Consider the following 16,986-nt stretch of genomic DNA (forward strand, 5'->3'; position numbering starts at 1 on the left):
TCACCACCACATCCACCATCACCTCCACAACCACCACCACATCCACCATCACCTCCACATCCACCATGGCATCCACCACCACCACATCCACCACATCCGCATCCACCACCACCGCATCCACCACCACCACCACCGCACCCACCACCACTACATCCACCACCACATCCACCTCAACCACCACCCCATCCACCACCACCACCGCATCCACCACCACCGCATCCACCATCACCACATCCACCGCATTCACCACCACCGCATCCACCACCACATCCACCATCACCACCACATCCACCATCACCACCACATCCACCATCACATCCACCACCACCACATCCACCATCACCTCCACATCCACCATGACATCCACCACATCCACCACCACCACCGCATCCACCATCACCACATCCACCGCATCCACCACCACCGCATCCACCATCACATCCACCATCACCACCACATCCACCATCACATCCACCACCACCACATCCACCACAACCACCACCCCATCCACCACTACATCCACCACCACATCCACCACAAACAACAGCCCATCCACCACCACCGCATCCACCACCACCCCATCCACCACCACATCCACCGCATCCACCACCACCGCATCCACCACCACATCCACCATCACCATCACATCCACCACCACCACCAAATCCACCATCACCTCCACCATCACATCCACCACCACCACCACCACCAAATCCACCATCACCTCCACAACCACCACCACATCCACCATCACCTCCACATCCACCATGGCATCCACCACCACCACATCCACCACATCCGCATCCACCACCACCGCATCCACCACCACCACCACACCCACCACCACTACATCCACCACCACATCCACCTCAACCACCACCCCATCCACCACCACCACCGCATCCACCACCACCACCGCATCCACCATCACCACATCCACCACCACCGCATCCACCACCACATCCATCACCACCACATCCACCATCACATCCACCACCACCACATCCACCATCACATCCACCACCACCACATCCACCATCACCTCCACATCCACCACCACCGCATCCACCACCACCACCACACCCACCACCACTACATCCACCACCACATCCACTACAACCACCACCACATCCACTACAACCACCACCCCATCCACCACTACCACCACCATCGCATCCACCACCGCATCCACCACCACATCCACCACATCCACCATCACCACCACATCCACCATCACCACCACATCCACCATCACATCCACCACCACCACCACATCCACCACCACATTCACCATCACCTCCACATCCACCATCACCTCCACATCCACCTTGACATCCACCGCCACATCCACCACCATCACATCCACCACATCCACCACCACATCCACCACCACATCCACCACCACATCCACCATCACCACCACCACCACATCCACTACCACATCCACCACCACCATATCCCCCAGATCCACCACCACCACATCTATATGTGTGGGGCTCTGTGTGTGTTTAGGTGCAAATGCAATGTTCTTGGATTTTCGTCACAATAAAATACACTGAACATAATCTTCACAAAAGTTATTTACAAACGTTTAAGCTATTGACATTATAAATTACAATAACTTTTATTTAAGTATTAATTATTTACAAAATTAAAAGCCATTGTTATTTGTAATATCAATACATCTAAGTCACGTAAATACAACACACATTGCATTACAAATGCTATAGGTGTCACATTTGCAAAAGTTAAAACTATTGACATTGTAACTGACAAAGCTATTAATTTTGCTACTTTCAAAACCAACACATAAATAAAAAGTGTCATTTAGAATACCAATAGCTCAAACTTTCCTAATGCGAGACCTATTGCATTTCCAATGCTTGTTGTTTCAGCCTTTTCTGCGGTGCAGCGGTGGCCGCTCACTGCTAGCACGTGCCAGTTGGTGGGCACGTTACTGTGGCTGCAACAGATAAGGGCGGTGAGTCTTTGTTGCATCCACCATCACCACATCCACCGCATCCACCACCACCGCATCCACCATCACATCCACCATCACCACCACATCCACCATCACATCCACCACCACCACATCCACCACAACCACCACCCCATCCACCACTACATCCACCACCACATCCACCACAAACAACAGCCCATCCACCACCACCGCATCCACCACCACCCCATCCACCACCACATCCACCGCATCCACCACCACCGCATCCACCACCACATCCACCATCACCATCACATCCACCACCACCACCAAATCCACCATCACCTCCACCATCACATCCACCACCACCACCACCACCAAATCCACCATCCCCTCCACAACCACCACCACATCCACCATCACCTCCACATCCACCATGGCATCCACCACCACCACATCCACCACATCCGCATCCACCACCACCGCATCCACCACCACCACCACACCACCACCACTACATCCACCACCACATCCACCTCAACCACCACCCCATCCACCACCACCACCGCATCCACCACCACCACCGCATCCACCATCACCACATCCACCACCACCGCATCCACCACCACATCCATCACCACCACATCCACCATCACATCCACCACCACCACATCCACCATCACATCCACCACCACCACATCCACCATCACCTCCACATCCACCACCACCGCATCCACCACCACCACCACACCCACCACCACTACATCCACCACCACATCCACTACAACCACCACCACATCCACTACAACCACCACCCCATCCACCACTACCACCACCATCGCATCCACCACCGCATCCACCACCACATCCACCATCACCACCACATCCACCATCACCACCACATTCACCATCACATCCACCACCACCACCACCACATCCACCACCACATTCACCATCACCTCCACATCCACCATCACCTCCACATCCACCTTGACATCCACCGCCACATCCACCACCATCACATCCACCACATCCACCACCACATCCACCACCACATCCACCACCACATCCACCATCACCACCACCACCACATCCACTACCACATCCACCACCACCATATCCCCCAGATCCACCACCACCACATCTATATGTGTGTGGCTCTGTGTGTGTTTAGGTGCAAATGCAATGTTCTTGGATTTTCGTCACAATAAAATACACTGAACATAATCTTCACAAAAGTTATTTACAAACGTTTAAGCTATTGCCATTATAAATTACAATAACTTTTATTTAAGTATTAATTATTTACAAAATTAAAAGCCATTGTTATTTGTAATATCAATACATCTAAGTCACGTAAATACAACACACATTGCATTACAAATGCTATAGGTGTCACATTTGCAAAAGTTAAAACTATTGACATTGTAACTGACAAAGCTATTAATTTTGCTACTTTCAAACCCAACACATAAATAAAAAGTGTCATTTAGAATACCAATAGCTCAAACTTTCCTAATGCGAGACCTATTGCATTTCCAATGCTTGTTGTTTCAGCCTTTTCTGCGGTGCAGCGGTGGCCGCTCACTGCTAGCACGTGCCAGTTGGTGGGCACGTTACTGTGGCTGCAACAGATAAGGGCGGTGAGTCCTTGTTGACGCCTGCCCCACGCGGTTCTTATCGAGACCTTTTTTGCTGGCAGGAGCTCCCCGTCGTTCGTTCGTTGCTCTGTAACTTGTTCTAAAGTCTTCACCTTTTCCTATTTTTGCTGCCATGGCTCCCAGATATGCGCCAAACATCAGACGTCGGCTGCCTTGGATTCTACTGTTCACAGAGACCGTGTTTATAATTATATTTCTATTTTTGTTTACTTTTGATCCCTCAAGAAGTGGAAAAGGGAGTACCGTCGTTTATGCAGGTACGTTTGCAAAACAGTTTCTCGTTAACTGGGGATGCGCTCTTGGAGCCACTGAATGGAAAAAACCCTGTCAGATTTTCAGGACACGGACAATAAAAAACGTATATAGCGACGTTCTTGCATGTTTATTGGTCATTGTACAAATCTGGCTTTTCCTGCTCATGGCCTGGGTCAGGATTTCGAGGAGCCCAGCCATAGCGTTCACCCTGACAAGGGAGTCTTGTAGTTAGTGTCCTGCACAAATTGTGATGTTGGATTTCTAGTACATTTTATTTGTATTGGAACTTGAGATTGATTTCTTTAGCATTTATATGTTTTCCCCTTATGGAACGTCATTTGCTTTATGTTATTGCTGCTATTAGTCTGTGCTGTGGGTATTTTTTGATGGAAAAAAACGACACCATCTTCAATTTTTATGACGCTGCTATTCTGAAAATACAATAAAGATTTTTTTTTTAAACGCTTATCCCTCTGCATTGCAAAGGACTGTTCTCTAAGTCTATCCAACATGAGTACAGGAAGTAGTACTAAAGGGTAGCAAAAGTGCAGAGGGCACAGTCCTTTCTATTTTACTAATTGTGTAAGTGAAAGAGTACTACTTACTCCAAAATGTCTTTATGAATAGTCCCCAACGAATTAAAGAGTATCATTTATAACGTCAGTAAATACCTGAAAATCAATGTTGGGCCCCCCTGCTGTATTCTAATATGCATACCTAGCTCTTATTACAGTTAATTTGAGGTCATAGTTTTAAAAATCTGCAAATGTGTCACCTTTATAATGACCTACTTAGTTGCATTCAAGAAGAACATGATGAATATTTCACTGCAGGTCGCTTGAATGAACAATGTTTGCCCACAATTAATAAGAAAAGGAATACCACAAGGAAATGGCTATTTTGATATCCAAGCGTAAAATAGCTGTGGGTTGGATGTGTAAGGAAACTAGCGGTGTGTGTATTTTTCATTTTGCCGGCCTAGTCTGCTGAAATAACACAGTTTTGCGCTTTGCAAGGTAGATGAAGTTGTCCAACTTCACCCTAGTCAAAATTTTGTTCCGCGCCCTGAATACTTTTCTCTGCTGTAATTCCAGGCTTCTAGTCCTGAGTAACAGAAATAAAATCCAATGGCTGCTGTCGACCAAACTACATGCTTCCCTTTCCCCAAAACAGAGAGTCTTACCCTGGGACTTCCACATTGGGAAAGGGTAAAGGCTGAACTCGTTAGTACATGGTTGACTAGCAGCTACAGTGTGACACCCTGTCGGCCTTTCAATGCACCAAGATTATTCCCACAACAGCACAGAGCCTCTGTTTTTTAGTGATTTTTTGTAAAACTTCCAGAGCTTCGTGCTTAGATACATATAGTATTTGCATGTAGGGTCTTTCAACCAGCTTTCTTCATTCATTGGTTTGTTAGTGTGCCCTTCAAACATTTGTTCCGCCCACCACAGCCTAGTATGGGGCTGGATGGTCAGCTCACTTTAACCATTGCCTTCCCTCTCTGAGAGTGACAACATTCTGTTATTGCACAGCGTTCACTTTCACACAAAAAGTAGTCCCCTTATACAGTTTTACAAAAACCATCCAAAAAAATCCGAGTCGACAGCCATAGCCAGACTTTCAGCCTGTGTCAGTGTTTGTAAAAAGTAAGTGAAGTTGCGAACCGACAAGCCTCCCAAATTCACACAGTGCTAAGAAACTCCGTTTCTATTGTATTGTGAGTTGGATCAAACGTCATCCCAGGTGGTGAGACACAAATGCCAATGTAGGGCACTGATGTTTGGAGTCCTCCGACAGGTATGCACAAACTGCTCTATTCTGATTACCGACTTGATGAGTTGAGCTGTTTTGTCAGTGTTATTTTGGCAGAAGATGAACGCTATCAGTACTTTTCTTTCTTGAATTAAGGATAAACCAATAAAAATACAAAAAAATGGTAACTGAAATGATAAATGAGGGTCCTGCCCCCAGATGAATGTGATTTATGGGGTCAGAGGTTGCAGTGAGTCACAGCTAATACCAGTTAGAGCACCACTCACTCCCTCTATGGTATCTGGCTGTCACAAACAATATTGATATTGTGTCTTTTGTTTTTACTCTCCTACATGCATTGGGCAAGAAAAATCAAATGCTCATGATGTTATGCACTTTACATCTTAGCTTACAGCCTGAAACACCTTGCCCCTCTAATACTGCAAATTACTGTAAGCTGGTCTGGTAGCTCAGTGGACTAATGCAGCCATTACAGGGACTTATGTTCGACCGCATGGTCTTAGGTTCAAATCCCAGCGGCTCCACTCAGCCTTTCATCCATCTGAGGTCGATAAAATGAGTATCATTGAGTTGGGTAACAATAAACATTTGTTATTTAGCGCCGAGAGACCTATGGGTGAATGTGCGCTTTACAAATACACATGTTATGTTATGTAACCCAACTTCTCCCAACTCACTAATATAGAAAACTAACCTAGCCTAAACTCTCAGCACTAACTGGCCCCATGTCCCTTCCAGATCTATTGCTTTCCTCAAGGTAATGCTGTCAATCTGTCATTAAACATCAATCCACCACTAAGTACATGTCTCTCCCCTGCTGCTTTGCTATCCCCATTATCTTTTCAAGTGCCTCTACTTCAGAGCATAAGCCCTTTGTAGAACACCTTGCCCCCTGACTGTCTAGAAACCAAAACCAACCATTGTTTAATATTAAATCTTACAAAGACTCCACATCCTACCTAATTCTACTTGCTCTCTGGCAAAGCATCCTGCTGACTCATTACACCAGCACAAAAAAATATTCCAGTCACTCACTACCCAAACTGTAAATGCAAGCTGCTCGTCCAGAATTGTACTTCTCAACCTCTTATCCTAGTATCCAAAGCCAAAGCCTACTCTAGGGAGGGTGAGAGTCAACCAAAAAGAAATGGTCAGTGTGCAGGAGAAAGGACAAGCTCTTCCAGCACATGTTTCAAAAACACTTTTAACCCCGTCCCTTCCCACAGGGAGACCCAACCAATCCTGTGGTTGTGTCGCTGTTTGACTCCACCATTCTCTCAAACCCCCTGGGAAATTTGGGTTGCCCCAAATTCCCCAGCCAGCCACTGGTCAAGATAGTGATGTCACTAGTTTCACTGGTGCTAGGGGGCGGGATATCTTGAAGGAGTGTCAGTGGACATTGGACAATAAATAGCAAGACATGTTTATTTTCCTGCAGTCTGTGCTCTGTGTCAAAGGCAGACTGACTACAGTAATACAAGTATTTGCAATGCAATAGGTCTCGCATTTGCAAGAATTTAAGCTATTGGCAGTCTAAACGACAATGTATTTTATTTATTTGTTTTGATAATTAACACATAAATAAGTGGCATTGTCATTTACAATGTCAATAGCTCAAACTCTTGTAAATGCGAGACCTATTTCATTTCAAAGGAGCGGCTACTTGGAAAGTGAAAGCGCGCATGGCAAACTGAATGTTGCAGTAAAGCATGTTGTGCTTGCAGTAGGAGAAACACATTAAAGAAAATAGTGCCTACAGACGAAATAATTTGTAAACAAAACAGGTGATGGACAGAATGTGGATCAATGTCACACATTCACCCCAGTCCAAAGATCTGGGCCCAAATCCATTGTTTTTTTGCACTCCACACCACCCTGGGTTAGACAATGGCAATATGCAAATCAGCTCTGACCCTGTGCCCCATGGGAACAGTCCAGTCCGAACTACAAAAGCCATGTCCTTCCCAGAACGGAATCAAGCATCCGAGGACCGGCCCGGTTTCGAGGTAACACCTCTCATCAGCCCGGCTAGCTTGACTCCAGTGGTGTGGAGTGCCTGGGACCCACGTCTGGGCATCCCCAGCGCACTTAGGGCGGAATTTGTAAACAAAACAGGTGATGGACAGAATGTGGATCAATGTCACACATTCACCCCAGTCCAAAGATCTGGGCCCAAATCCATCGTTTTCGAGGTAACACCTCTCATCAGCCCGGCTAGCTTGACTCCAGTGTTGGTGTGTAGTGCAAAAAACGATGGATTTAGGCCCAGATCATTGTACTGGGGTGAATGTAAGACATTGATCTACATTCTGTCCATCAAATTGTTTTTTGTAATTTTCTCCCTGAGTGTACTGGGGTAGCTCAGACGTGGGTCCCAGAGCCTCCACACCACTGGAGTCAAGCTAGCCGGGCTGATGAGAGGTGTTACCTCGAAACCGGTCCGGTCCTCGGATGCTTGATTCTGGTCTGGGAAAGATATGGCTGTGTAGTTCGGACTGGACTGTTCCCATGGGGCACAGGGTTAGAGCTGATTTGCATAAAGCCATTATCTAACCCAGGGTGGTGTGGAGTGCAAAAAATGATGGATTTAGGCCCAGATCATTGTACTCGGGTGAATGTAAGACATTGATCTACATTCTGCCCATCAAATTGTTTTTTGTAATTTTCTCCCTGAGTGTACTGGGGTAGCTCAGACGTGGGTCCCAGAGCCTCCACACCACTGGAGTCAAGCTAGCCGGGCTGATGAGAGGTGTTACCTCGAAACCGGTCCAGTCCTCGGATGCTTGATTCCGGTCTGGGAAAGATATGGCTGTTGTAGTTCGGACTGGACTGTTCCCATGGGGCACAGGGTCAGAGCTGATTTGCATAAAGCCATTATCTGATCCAGGGTGGTGTGGAGTGCAAAAAACGATGGATTTAGGCCCAGATCCTTGTACTGGGGTGAATGTAAGACATTGATCTACATTCTGTCCATCAAATTGTTTTTTGTAATTTAATCCCTGAGTGTACTGGGGTAGCTCAGACGTGGGTCCCAGAGCCTCCACACCACTGGAGTCAAGCTAGCCGGGCTGATGAGAGGTGTTACCTCGAAACCGGTCCGGTCCTCGGATGCTTGATTCCGGTCTGGGAAAGATATGGCTGTTGTAGTTCGGACTGGACTGTTCCCATGGGGCACAGGGTCAGAGCTGATTTGCATAAAGCCATTATCTGACCCAGGGTGGTGTGGAGTGCAAAAAACGATGGATTTAGGCCCAGATCCTTGTACTGGGGTGAATGTAAGACATTGATCTACATTCTGTCCATCAAATTGTTTTTTGTAATTTTCTCCCTGAGTGTACTGGGGTAGCTCAGACGTGGGTCACAGAGCCTCCACACCACTGCAGTCAAGCTAGCCGGGCTGATGAGAGGTGTTACCTCGAAACCGGTCCGGTCCTCGGATGCTTGATTCCGGTCTGGGAAAGATATGGCTGTTGTAGTTCGGACTGGACTGTTCCCATGGGGCACAGGGTCAGAGCTGATTTGCATAAAGCCATTATCTGACCCAGGGTGGTGTGGAGTGCAAAAAACGATGGATTTAGGCCCAGATCCTTGTACTGGGGTGAATGTAAGACATTGATCTACATTCTGTCCATCAAATTGTTTTTTGTAATTTTCTCCCTGAGTGTACTGGGGTAGCTCAGACGTGGGTCCCAGAGCCTCCACACCACTGGAGTCAAGCTAGCCGGGCTGATGAGAGGTGTTACCTCGAAACCGGTCCGGTCCTCGGATGCTTGATTCCGGTCTGGGAAAGATATGGCTGTTGTAGTTCGGACTGGACTGTTCCCATGGGGCACAGGGTCAGAGCTGATTTGCATAAAGCCATTATCTGACCCAGGGTGGTGTGGAGTGCAAAAAACGATGGATTTAGGCCCAGATCCTTGTACTGGGGTGAATGTAAGACATTGATCTACATTCTGTCCATCAAATTGTTTTTTGTAATTTTCTCCCTGAGTGTACTGGGGTAGCTCAGACGTGGGTCCCAGAGCCTCCACACCACTGGAGTCAAGCTAGATGCGAGGTGTTACCTCGAAACCGGTCCGGTCCTCGGATGCTTGATTCCGGTCTGGGAAAGATATGGCTGTTGTAGTTCGGACTGGACTGTTCCCATGGGGCACAGGGTCAGAGATGATTTGCATAAAGCCATTATCTGACCCAGGGTGGTGTGGAGTGCAAAAAACGATGGATTTAGGCCCAGATCCTTGTACTGGGGTGAATGTAAGACATTGATCTACATTCTGTCCATCAAATTGTTTTTTGTAATTTTCTCCCTGAGTGTACTGGGGTAGCTCAGACGTGGGTCCCAGAGCCTCCACACCACTGGAGCCAAGCTAGCCGGGCTGATGAGAGGTGTTACCTCGAAACCGGTCCGGTCCTCGGATGCTTGATTCCGGTCTGGGAAAGATATGGCTGTTGTAGTTCGGACTGGACTGTTCCCATGGGGCACAGGGTCAGAGCTGATTTGCATAAAGCCATTATCTGACCCAGGGTGGTGTGGAGTGCAAAAAACGATGGATTTAGGCCCAGATCCTTGTACTGGGGTGAATGTAAGACATTGATCTACATTCTGTCCATCAAATTGTTTTTTGTAATTTTCTCCCTGAGTGTACTGGGGTAGCTCAGACGTGGGTCCCAGAGCCTCCACACCACTGGAGTCAAGCTAGCCGGGCTGATGAGAGGTGTTACCTCGAAACCGGTCCGGTCCTCGGATGCTTGATTCCGGTCTGGGAAAGATATGGCTGTTGTAGTTCGGACTGGACTGTTCCCATGGGGCACAGGGTCAGAGATGATTTGCATAAAGCCATTATCTGACCCAGGGTGGTGTGGAGTGCAAAAAACGATGGATTTAGGCCCAGATCCTTGTACTGGGGTGAATGTAAGACATTGATCTACATTCTGTCCATCAAATTGTTTTTTGTAATTTTCTCCCTGAGTGTACTGGGGTAGCTCAGACGTGGGTCCCAGAGCCTCCACACCACCGGAGTCAAGCTAGCCGGGCTGATGAGAGGTGTTACCTCGAAACCGGTCCGGTCCTCGGATGCTTGATTCCGGTCTGGCAAGGATATGGCTGTTTTAGTTCGGACTGGACTGTTCCCATGGGGCACAGGGTCAGAGCTGATTTGCATGAAGCCATTATATGACCCAGGGTGGTGTGGAGTGCAAAAAACGATGGATTTAGGCCCAGATCCTTGTACTGGGGTGAATGTAAGACATTGATCTACATTCTGTCCATCAAATTGTTTTTTGTAATTTTCGTCCTGAGTGTACTGGGGTAGCTCAGACGTGGGTCCCAGAGCCTCCACACCACTGGAGTCAAGCTAGCCGGGCTGATGAGAGGTGTTACCTCAAAACCGGTCCGGTCCTCGGATGCTTGATTCCGGTCTGGGAAAGATATGGCTGTTGTAGTTCGGACTGGACTGTTCCCATGGGGCACAGGGTCAGAGCTGATTTGCATAAAGCCATTATCTGACCCAGGGTGGTGTGGAGTGCAAAAAACGATGGATTTAGGCCCAGATCCTTGTACTGGGGTGAATGTAAGACATTGATCTACATTCTGTCCATCAAATTGTTTTTTGTAATTTTCTCCCTGAGTGTACTGGGGTAGCTCAGACGTGGGTCCCAGAGCCTCCACACCACTGGAGTCAAGCTAGCCGGGCTGATGAGAGGTGTTACCTCGAAACCGGTCCGGTCCTCGGATGCTTGATTCCGGTCTGGGAAAGATATGGCTGTTGTAGTTCGGACTGGACTGTTCCCATGGGGCACATGGTCAGAGCTGATTTGCATAAAGCCATTATCTGACCCAGGGTGGTGTGGAGTGCAAAAAACGATGGATTTAGGCCCAGATCCTTGTACTGGGGTGAATGTAAGACATTGATCTACATTCTGTCCATCAAATAGTTTTTTGTAATTTTCTCCCTGAGTGTACTGGGGTAGCTCAGACGTGGGTCCCAGAGCCTCCACACCACTGGAGTCAAGCTAGCCGGGCTGATGAGAGGTGTTACCTCGAAACCGGTCCGGTCCTCGGATGCTTGATTCAGGTCTGGGAAAGATATGGCTGTTGTAGTTCGGACTGGACTGTTCCCATGGGGCACAGGGTCAGAGCTGATTTGCATAAAGCCATTATCTGACCCAGGGTGGTGTGGAGTGCAAAAAACGATGGATTTAGGCCCAGATCCTTGTACTGGGGTGAATGTAAGACATTGATCTACATTCTGTCCATCAAATAGTTTTTTGTAATTTTCTCCCTGAGTGTACTGGGGTAGCTCAGACGTGGGTCCCAGAGCCTCCACACCACTGGAGTCAAGCTAGCCGGGCTGATGAGAGGTGTTACCTCGAAACCGGTCCGGTCCTCGGATGCTTGATTCCGGTCTGGGAAAGATATGGCTGTTGTAGTTCGGACTGGACTGTTCCCATGGGGCACAGGGTCAGAGCTGATTTGCATAAAGCCATTATCTGACCCAGGGTGGTGTGGAGTGCAAAAAACGATGGATTTAGGCCCAGATCCTTGTACTGGGGTGAATGTAAGACATTGATCTACATTCTGTCCATCAAATTGTTTTTTGTAATTTTCTCCCTGAGTGTACTGGGGTAGCTCAGACGTGGGTCCCAGAGCCTCCACACCACTGGAGTCAAGCTAGCCGGGCTGATGAGAGGTGTTACCTCGAAACCGGTCCGGTCCTCGGATGCTTGATTCCGGTCTGGGAAAGATATGGCTGTTGTAGTTCGGACTGGACTGTTCCCATGGGGCACAGGGTCAGAGATGATTTGCATAAAGCCATTATCTGACCCAGGGTGGTGTGGAGTGCAAAAAACGATGGATTTAGGCCCAGATCCTTGTACTGGGGTGAATGTAAGACATTGATCTACATTCTGTCCATCAAATTGTTTTTTGTAATTTTCTCCCTGAGTGTACTGGGGTAGCTCAGACGTGGGTCCCAGAGCCTCCACACCACTGGAGTCAAGCTAGCCGGGCTGATGAGAGGTGTTACCTCGAAACCGGTCCGGTCCTCGGATGCTTGATTCCGGTCTGGGAAAGATATGGCTGTTGTAGTTCGGACTGGACTGTTCCCATGGGGCACAGGGTCAGAGCTGATTTGCATAAAGCCATTATCTGACCCAGGGTGGTGTGGAGTGCAAAAAACGATGGATTTAGGCCCAGATCCTTGTACTGGGGTGAATGTAAGACATTGATCTACATTCTGTCCATCAAATTGTTTTTTGTAATTTTCTCCCTGAGTGTACTGGGGTAGCTCAGACGTGGGTCCCAGAGCCTCCACACCACTGGAGTCAAGCTAGCCGGGCTGATGAGAGGTGTTACCTCGAAACCGGTCCGGTCCTCGGATGCTTGATTCCGGTCTGGGAAAGATATGGCTGTTGTAGTTCGGACTGGACTGTTCCCATGGGGCACAGGGTCAGAGATGATTTGCATAAAGCCATTATCTGACCCAGGGTGGTGTGGAGTGCAAAAAACGATGGATTTAGGCCCAGATCCTTGTACTGGGGTGAATGTAAGACATTGATCTACATTCTGTCCATCAAATTGTTTTTTGTAATTTTCTCCCTGAGTGTACTGGGGTAGCTCAGACGTGGGTCCCAGAGCCTCCACACCACTGGAGCCAAGCTAGCCGGGCTGATGAGAGGTGTTACCTCGAAACCGGTCCGGTCCTCGGATGCTTGATTCCGGTCTGGGAAAGATATGGCTGTTGTAGTTCGGACTGGACTGTTCCCATGGGGCACAGGGTCAGAGCTGATTTGCATAAAGCCATTATCTGACCCAGGGTGGTGTGGAGTGCAAAAAACGATGGATTTAGGCCCAGATCCTTGTACTGGGGTGAATGTAAGACATTGATCTACATTCTGTCCATCAAATTGTTTTTTGTAATTTTCTCCCTGAGTGTACTGGGGTAGCTCAGACGTGGGTCACAGAGCCTCCACACCACTGGAGTCAAGCTAGCCGGGCTGATGAGAGGTGTTACCTCGAAACCGGTCCGGTCCTCGGATGCTTGATTCCGGTCTGGGAAAGATATGGCTGTTGTAGTTCGGACTGGACTGTTCCCATGGGGCACAGGGTCAGAGCTGATTTGCATAAAGCCATTATCTGACCCAGGGTGGTGTGGAGTGCAAAAAACGATGGATTTAGGCCCAGATCCTTGTACTGGGGTGAATGTAAGACATTGATCTACATTCTGTCCATCAAATTGTTTTTTGTAATTTTCTCCCTGAGTGTACTGGGGTAGCTCAGACGTGGGTCCCAGAGCCTCCACACCACTGGAGTCAAGCTAGCCGGGCTGATGAGAGGTGTTACCTCGAAACTGGTCCGGTCATCGGATGCTTGATTCCGGTCTGGGAAAGATATGGCTGTTGTAGTTCGGACTGGACTGTTCCCATGGGGCACAGGGTCAGAGCTGATTTGCATAAAGCCATTATCTGACCCAGGGTGGTGTGGAGTGCAAACAACGATGGATTTAGGCCCAGATCCTTGTACTGGGGTGAATGTAAGACATTGATCTACATTCTGTCCATCAAATTGTTTTTTGTAATTTTCTCCCTGAGTGTACTGGGGTAGCTCAGACGTGGGTCCCAGAGCCTCCACACCACTGGAGTCAAGCTAGCCGGGCTGATGAGAGGTGTTACCTCGAAACCGGTCCGGTACTCGGATGCTTGATTCTGGTCTGGGAAAGATATGGCTGTTGTAGTTCGGACTGGACTGTTCCCATGGGGCACAGGGTCAGAGATGATTTGCATAAAGCCATTATCTGACCCAGGGTGGTGTGGAGTGCAAAAAACGATGGATTTAGGCCCAGATCCTTGTACTGGGGTGAATGTAAGACATTGATCTACATTCTGTCCATCAAATTGTTTTTTGTAATTTTCTCCCTGAGTTTACTGGGGTAGCTCAGACGTGGGTCCCAGAGCCTCCACACCACTGGAGCCAAGCTAGCCGGGCTGATGAGAGGTGTTACCTCGAAACCGGTCCGGTCCTCGGATGCTTGATTCAGGTCTGGGAAAGATATGGCTGTTGTAGTTCGGACTGGACTGTTCCCATGGGGCACAGGGTCAGAGCTGATTTGCATAAAGCCATTATCTGACCCAGGGTGGTGTGGAGTGCAAAAAACGATGGATTTAGGCCCAGATCCTTGTACTGGGGTGAATGTAAGACATTGATCTACATTCTGTCCATCAAATTGTTTTTTGTAATTTTCTCCCTGAGTGTACTGGGGTAGCTCAGACGTGGGTCCCAGAGCCTCCACACCACCGGAGCCAAGCTAGCCGGGCTGATGAGAGGTGTTACCTCGAAACCGGTCCGGTCCTCGGATGCTTGATTCCGGTCTGGGAAAGATATGGCTGTTGTAGTTCGGACTGGACTGTTCCCATGGGGCACAGGGTCAGAGCTGATTTGCATAAAGCCATTATCTGACCCAGGGTGGTGTGGAGTGCAAAAAACGATGGATTTAGGCCCAGATCCTTGTACTGGGGTGAATGTAAGACATTGATCTACATTCTGTCCATCAAATTGTTTTTTGTAATTTTCTCCCTGAGTGTACTGGGGTAGCTCAGACGTGGGTCCCAGAGCCTCCACACCACCGGAGTCAAGCTAGCCGGGCTGATGAGAGGTGTTACCTCGAAACCGGTCCGGTCCTCGGATGCTTGATTCCGGTCTGGCAAAGATATGGCTGTTTTAGTTCGGACTGGACTGTTCCCATGGGGCACAGTGTCAGAGCTGATTTGCATGAAGCCATTATATGACCCAGGGTGGTGTGGAGTGCAAAAAACGATGGATTTAGGCCCAGATCCTTGTACTGGGGTGAATGTAAGACATTGATCTACATTCTGTCCATCAAATTGTTTTTTGTAATTTTCGTCCTGAGTGTACTGGGGTAGCTCAGACGTGGGTCCCAGAGCCTCCACACCACTGGAGTCAAGCTAGCCGGGCTGATGAGAGGTGTTACCTCAAAACCGGTCCGGTCCTCGGATGCTTGATTCCGGTCTGGGAAAGATATGGCTGTTGTAGTTCGGACTGGACTGTTCCCATGGGGCACAGGGTCAGAGCTGATTTGCATAAAGCCATTATCTGACCCAGGGTGGTGTGGAGTGCAAAAACGATGGATTTAGGCCCAGATCCTTGTACTGGGGTGAATGTAAGACATTGATCTACATTCTGTCCATCAAATTGTTTTTTGTAATTTTCTCCCTGAGTGTACTGGGGTAGCTCAGACGTGGGTCCCAGAGCCTCCACACCACTGGAGTCAAGCTAGCCGGGCTGATGAGAGGTGTTACCTCGAAACCGGTCCGGTCCTCGGATGCTTGATTCCGGTCTGGGAAAGATATGGCTGTTGTAGTTCGGACTGGACTGTTCCCATGGGGCACAGGGTCAGAGCTGATTTGCATAAAGCCATTATCTGACCCAGGGTGGTGTGGAGTGCAAAAAACGATGGATTTAGGCCCAGATCCTTGTACTGGGGTGAATGTAAGACATTGATCTGCACTCTGTCCATCAAATAGTTTTTTGTAATTTTCTCCCTGAGTGTACTGGGGTAGCTCAGACGTGGGTCCCAGAGCCTCCACACCACTGGAGTCAAGCTAGCCGGGCTGATGAGAGGTGTTACCTCGAAACCGGTCCGGTCCTCGGATGCTTGATTCCGGTCTGGGAAAGATATGGCTGTTGTAGTTCGGACTGGACTGTTCCCATGGGGCACAGGGTCAGAGCTGATTTGCATAAAGCCATTATCTGACCCAGGGTGGTGTGGAGTGCAAAAAACGATGGATTTAGGCCCAGATCCTTGTACTGGGGTGAATGTAAGACATTGATCTACATTCTGTCCATCAAATAGTTTTTTGTAATTTTCTCCCTGAGTGTACTGGGGTAGCTCAGACGTGGGTCCCAGAGCCTCCACACCACTGGAGTCAAGCTAGCCGGGCTGATGAGAGGTGTTACCTCGAAACCGGTCCGGTCCTCGGATGCTTGATTCCGGTCTGGGAAAGATATGGCTGTTGTAGTTCGGACTGGACTGTTCCCATGGGGCACAGGGTCAGAGCTGATTTGCATAAAGCCATTATCTGACCCAGGGTGGTGTGGAATGCAAAAAACGATGGATTTAGGCCCAGATCCTTGTACTGGGGTGAATGTAAGACATTGATCTATATTCTGTCCATCAAATTGTTTTTTGTAATTTTACAGACGAAATAAGACATACCGTGTAACAACAGAAGGAAAAGATCTAGTCTTCAAGGGAGGTTACAAATGAAGACAAGGCACTAATAAGAAGGAACTAACAACTCTATTAATGAATCAGAAGTTAGCGCTTTCGGAGGACAATG

The 16,986-nt window shown here is 48.4% G+C and overlaps 1 protein-coding gene across 1 annotated transcript in view; it reads left to right on the top strand.

Moving 5' to 3' along the window:
* The first annotated feature begins 3,614 nt into the window (after positions 1 to 3,614).
* Positions 3,615 to 16,986, top strand: part of LOC147733145 (RH-like protein IC) — a 298,869-nt gene continuing 285,497 nt past the window's right edge. The window contains exon 1 of the mRNA XM_086957688.1: positions 3,615 to 3,857. Coding sequence (XP_086813814.1) covers positions 3,713 to 3,857 — 145 coding nt within the window. The 5' untranslated portion in view covers positions 3,615 to 3,712. The remainder of the gene's footprint in view (positions 3,858 to 16,986) is intronic.

This window comes from Lissotriton vulgaris, chromosome 2_1 (assembly GCF_964263255.1).
Source record: "Lissotriton vulgaris chromosome 2_1, aLisVul1.2, whole genome shotgun sequence".
NCBI classification, from domain to species: Eukaryota; Metazoa; Chordata; class Amphibia; order Caudata; family Salamandridae; genus Lissotriton; species Lissotriton vulgaris.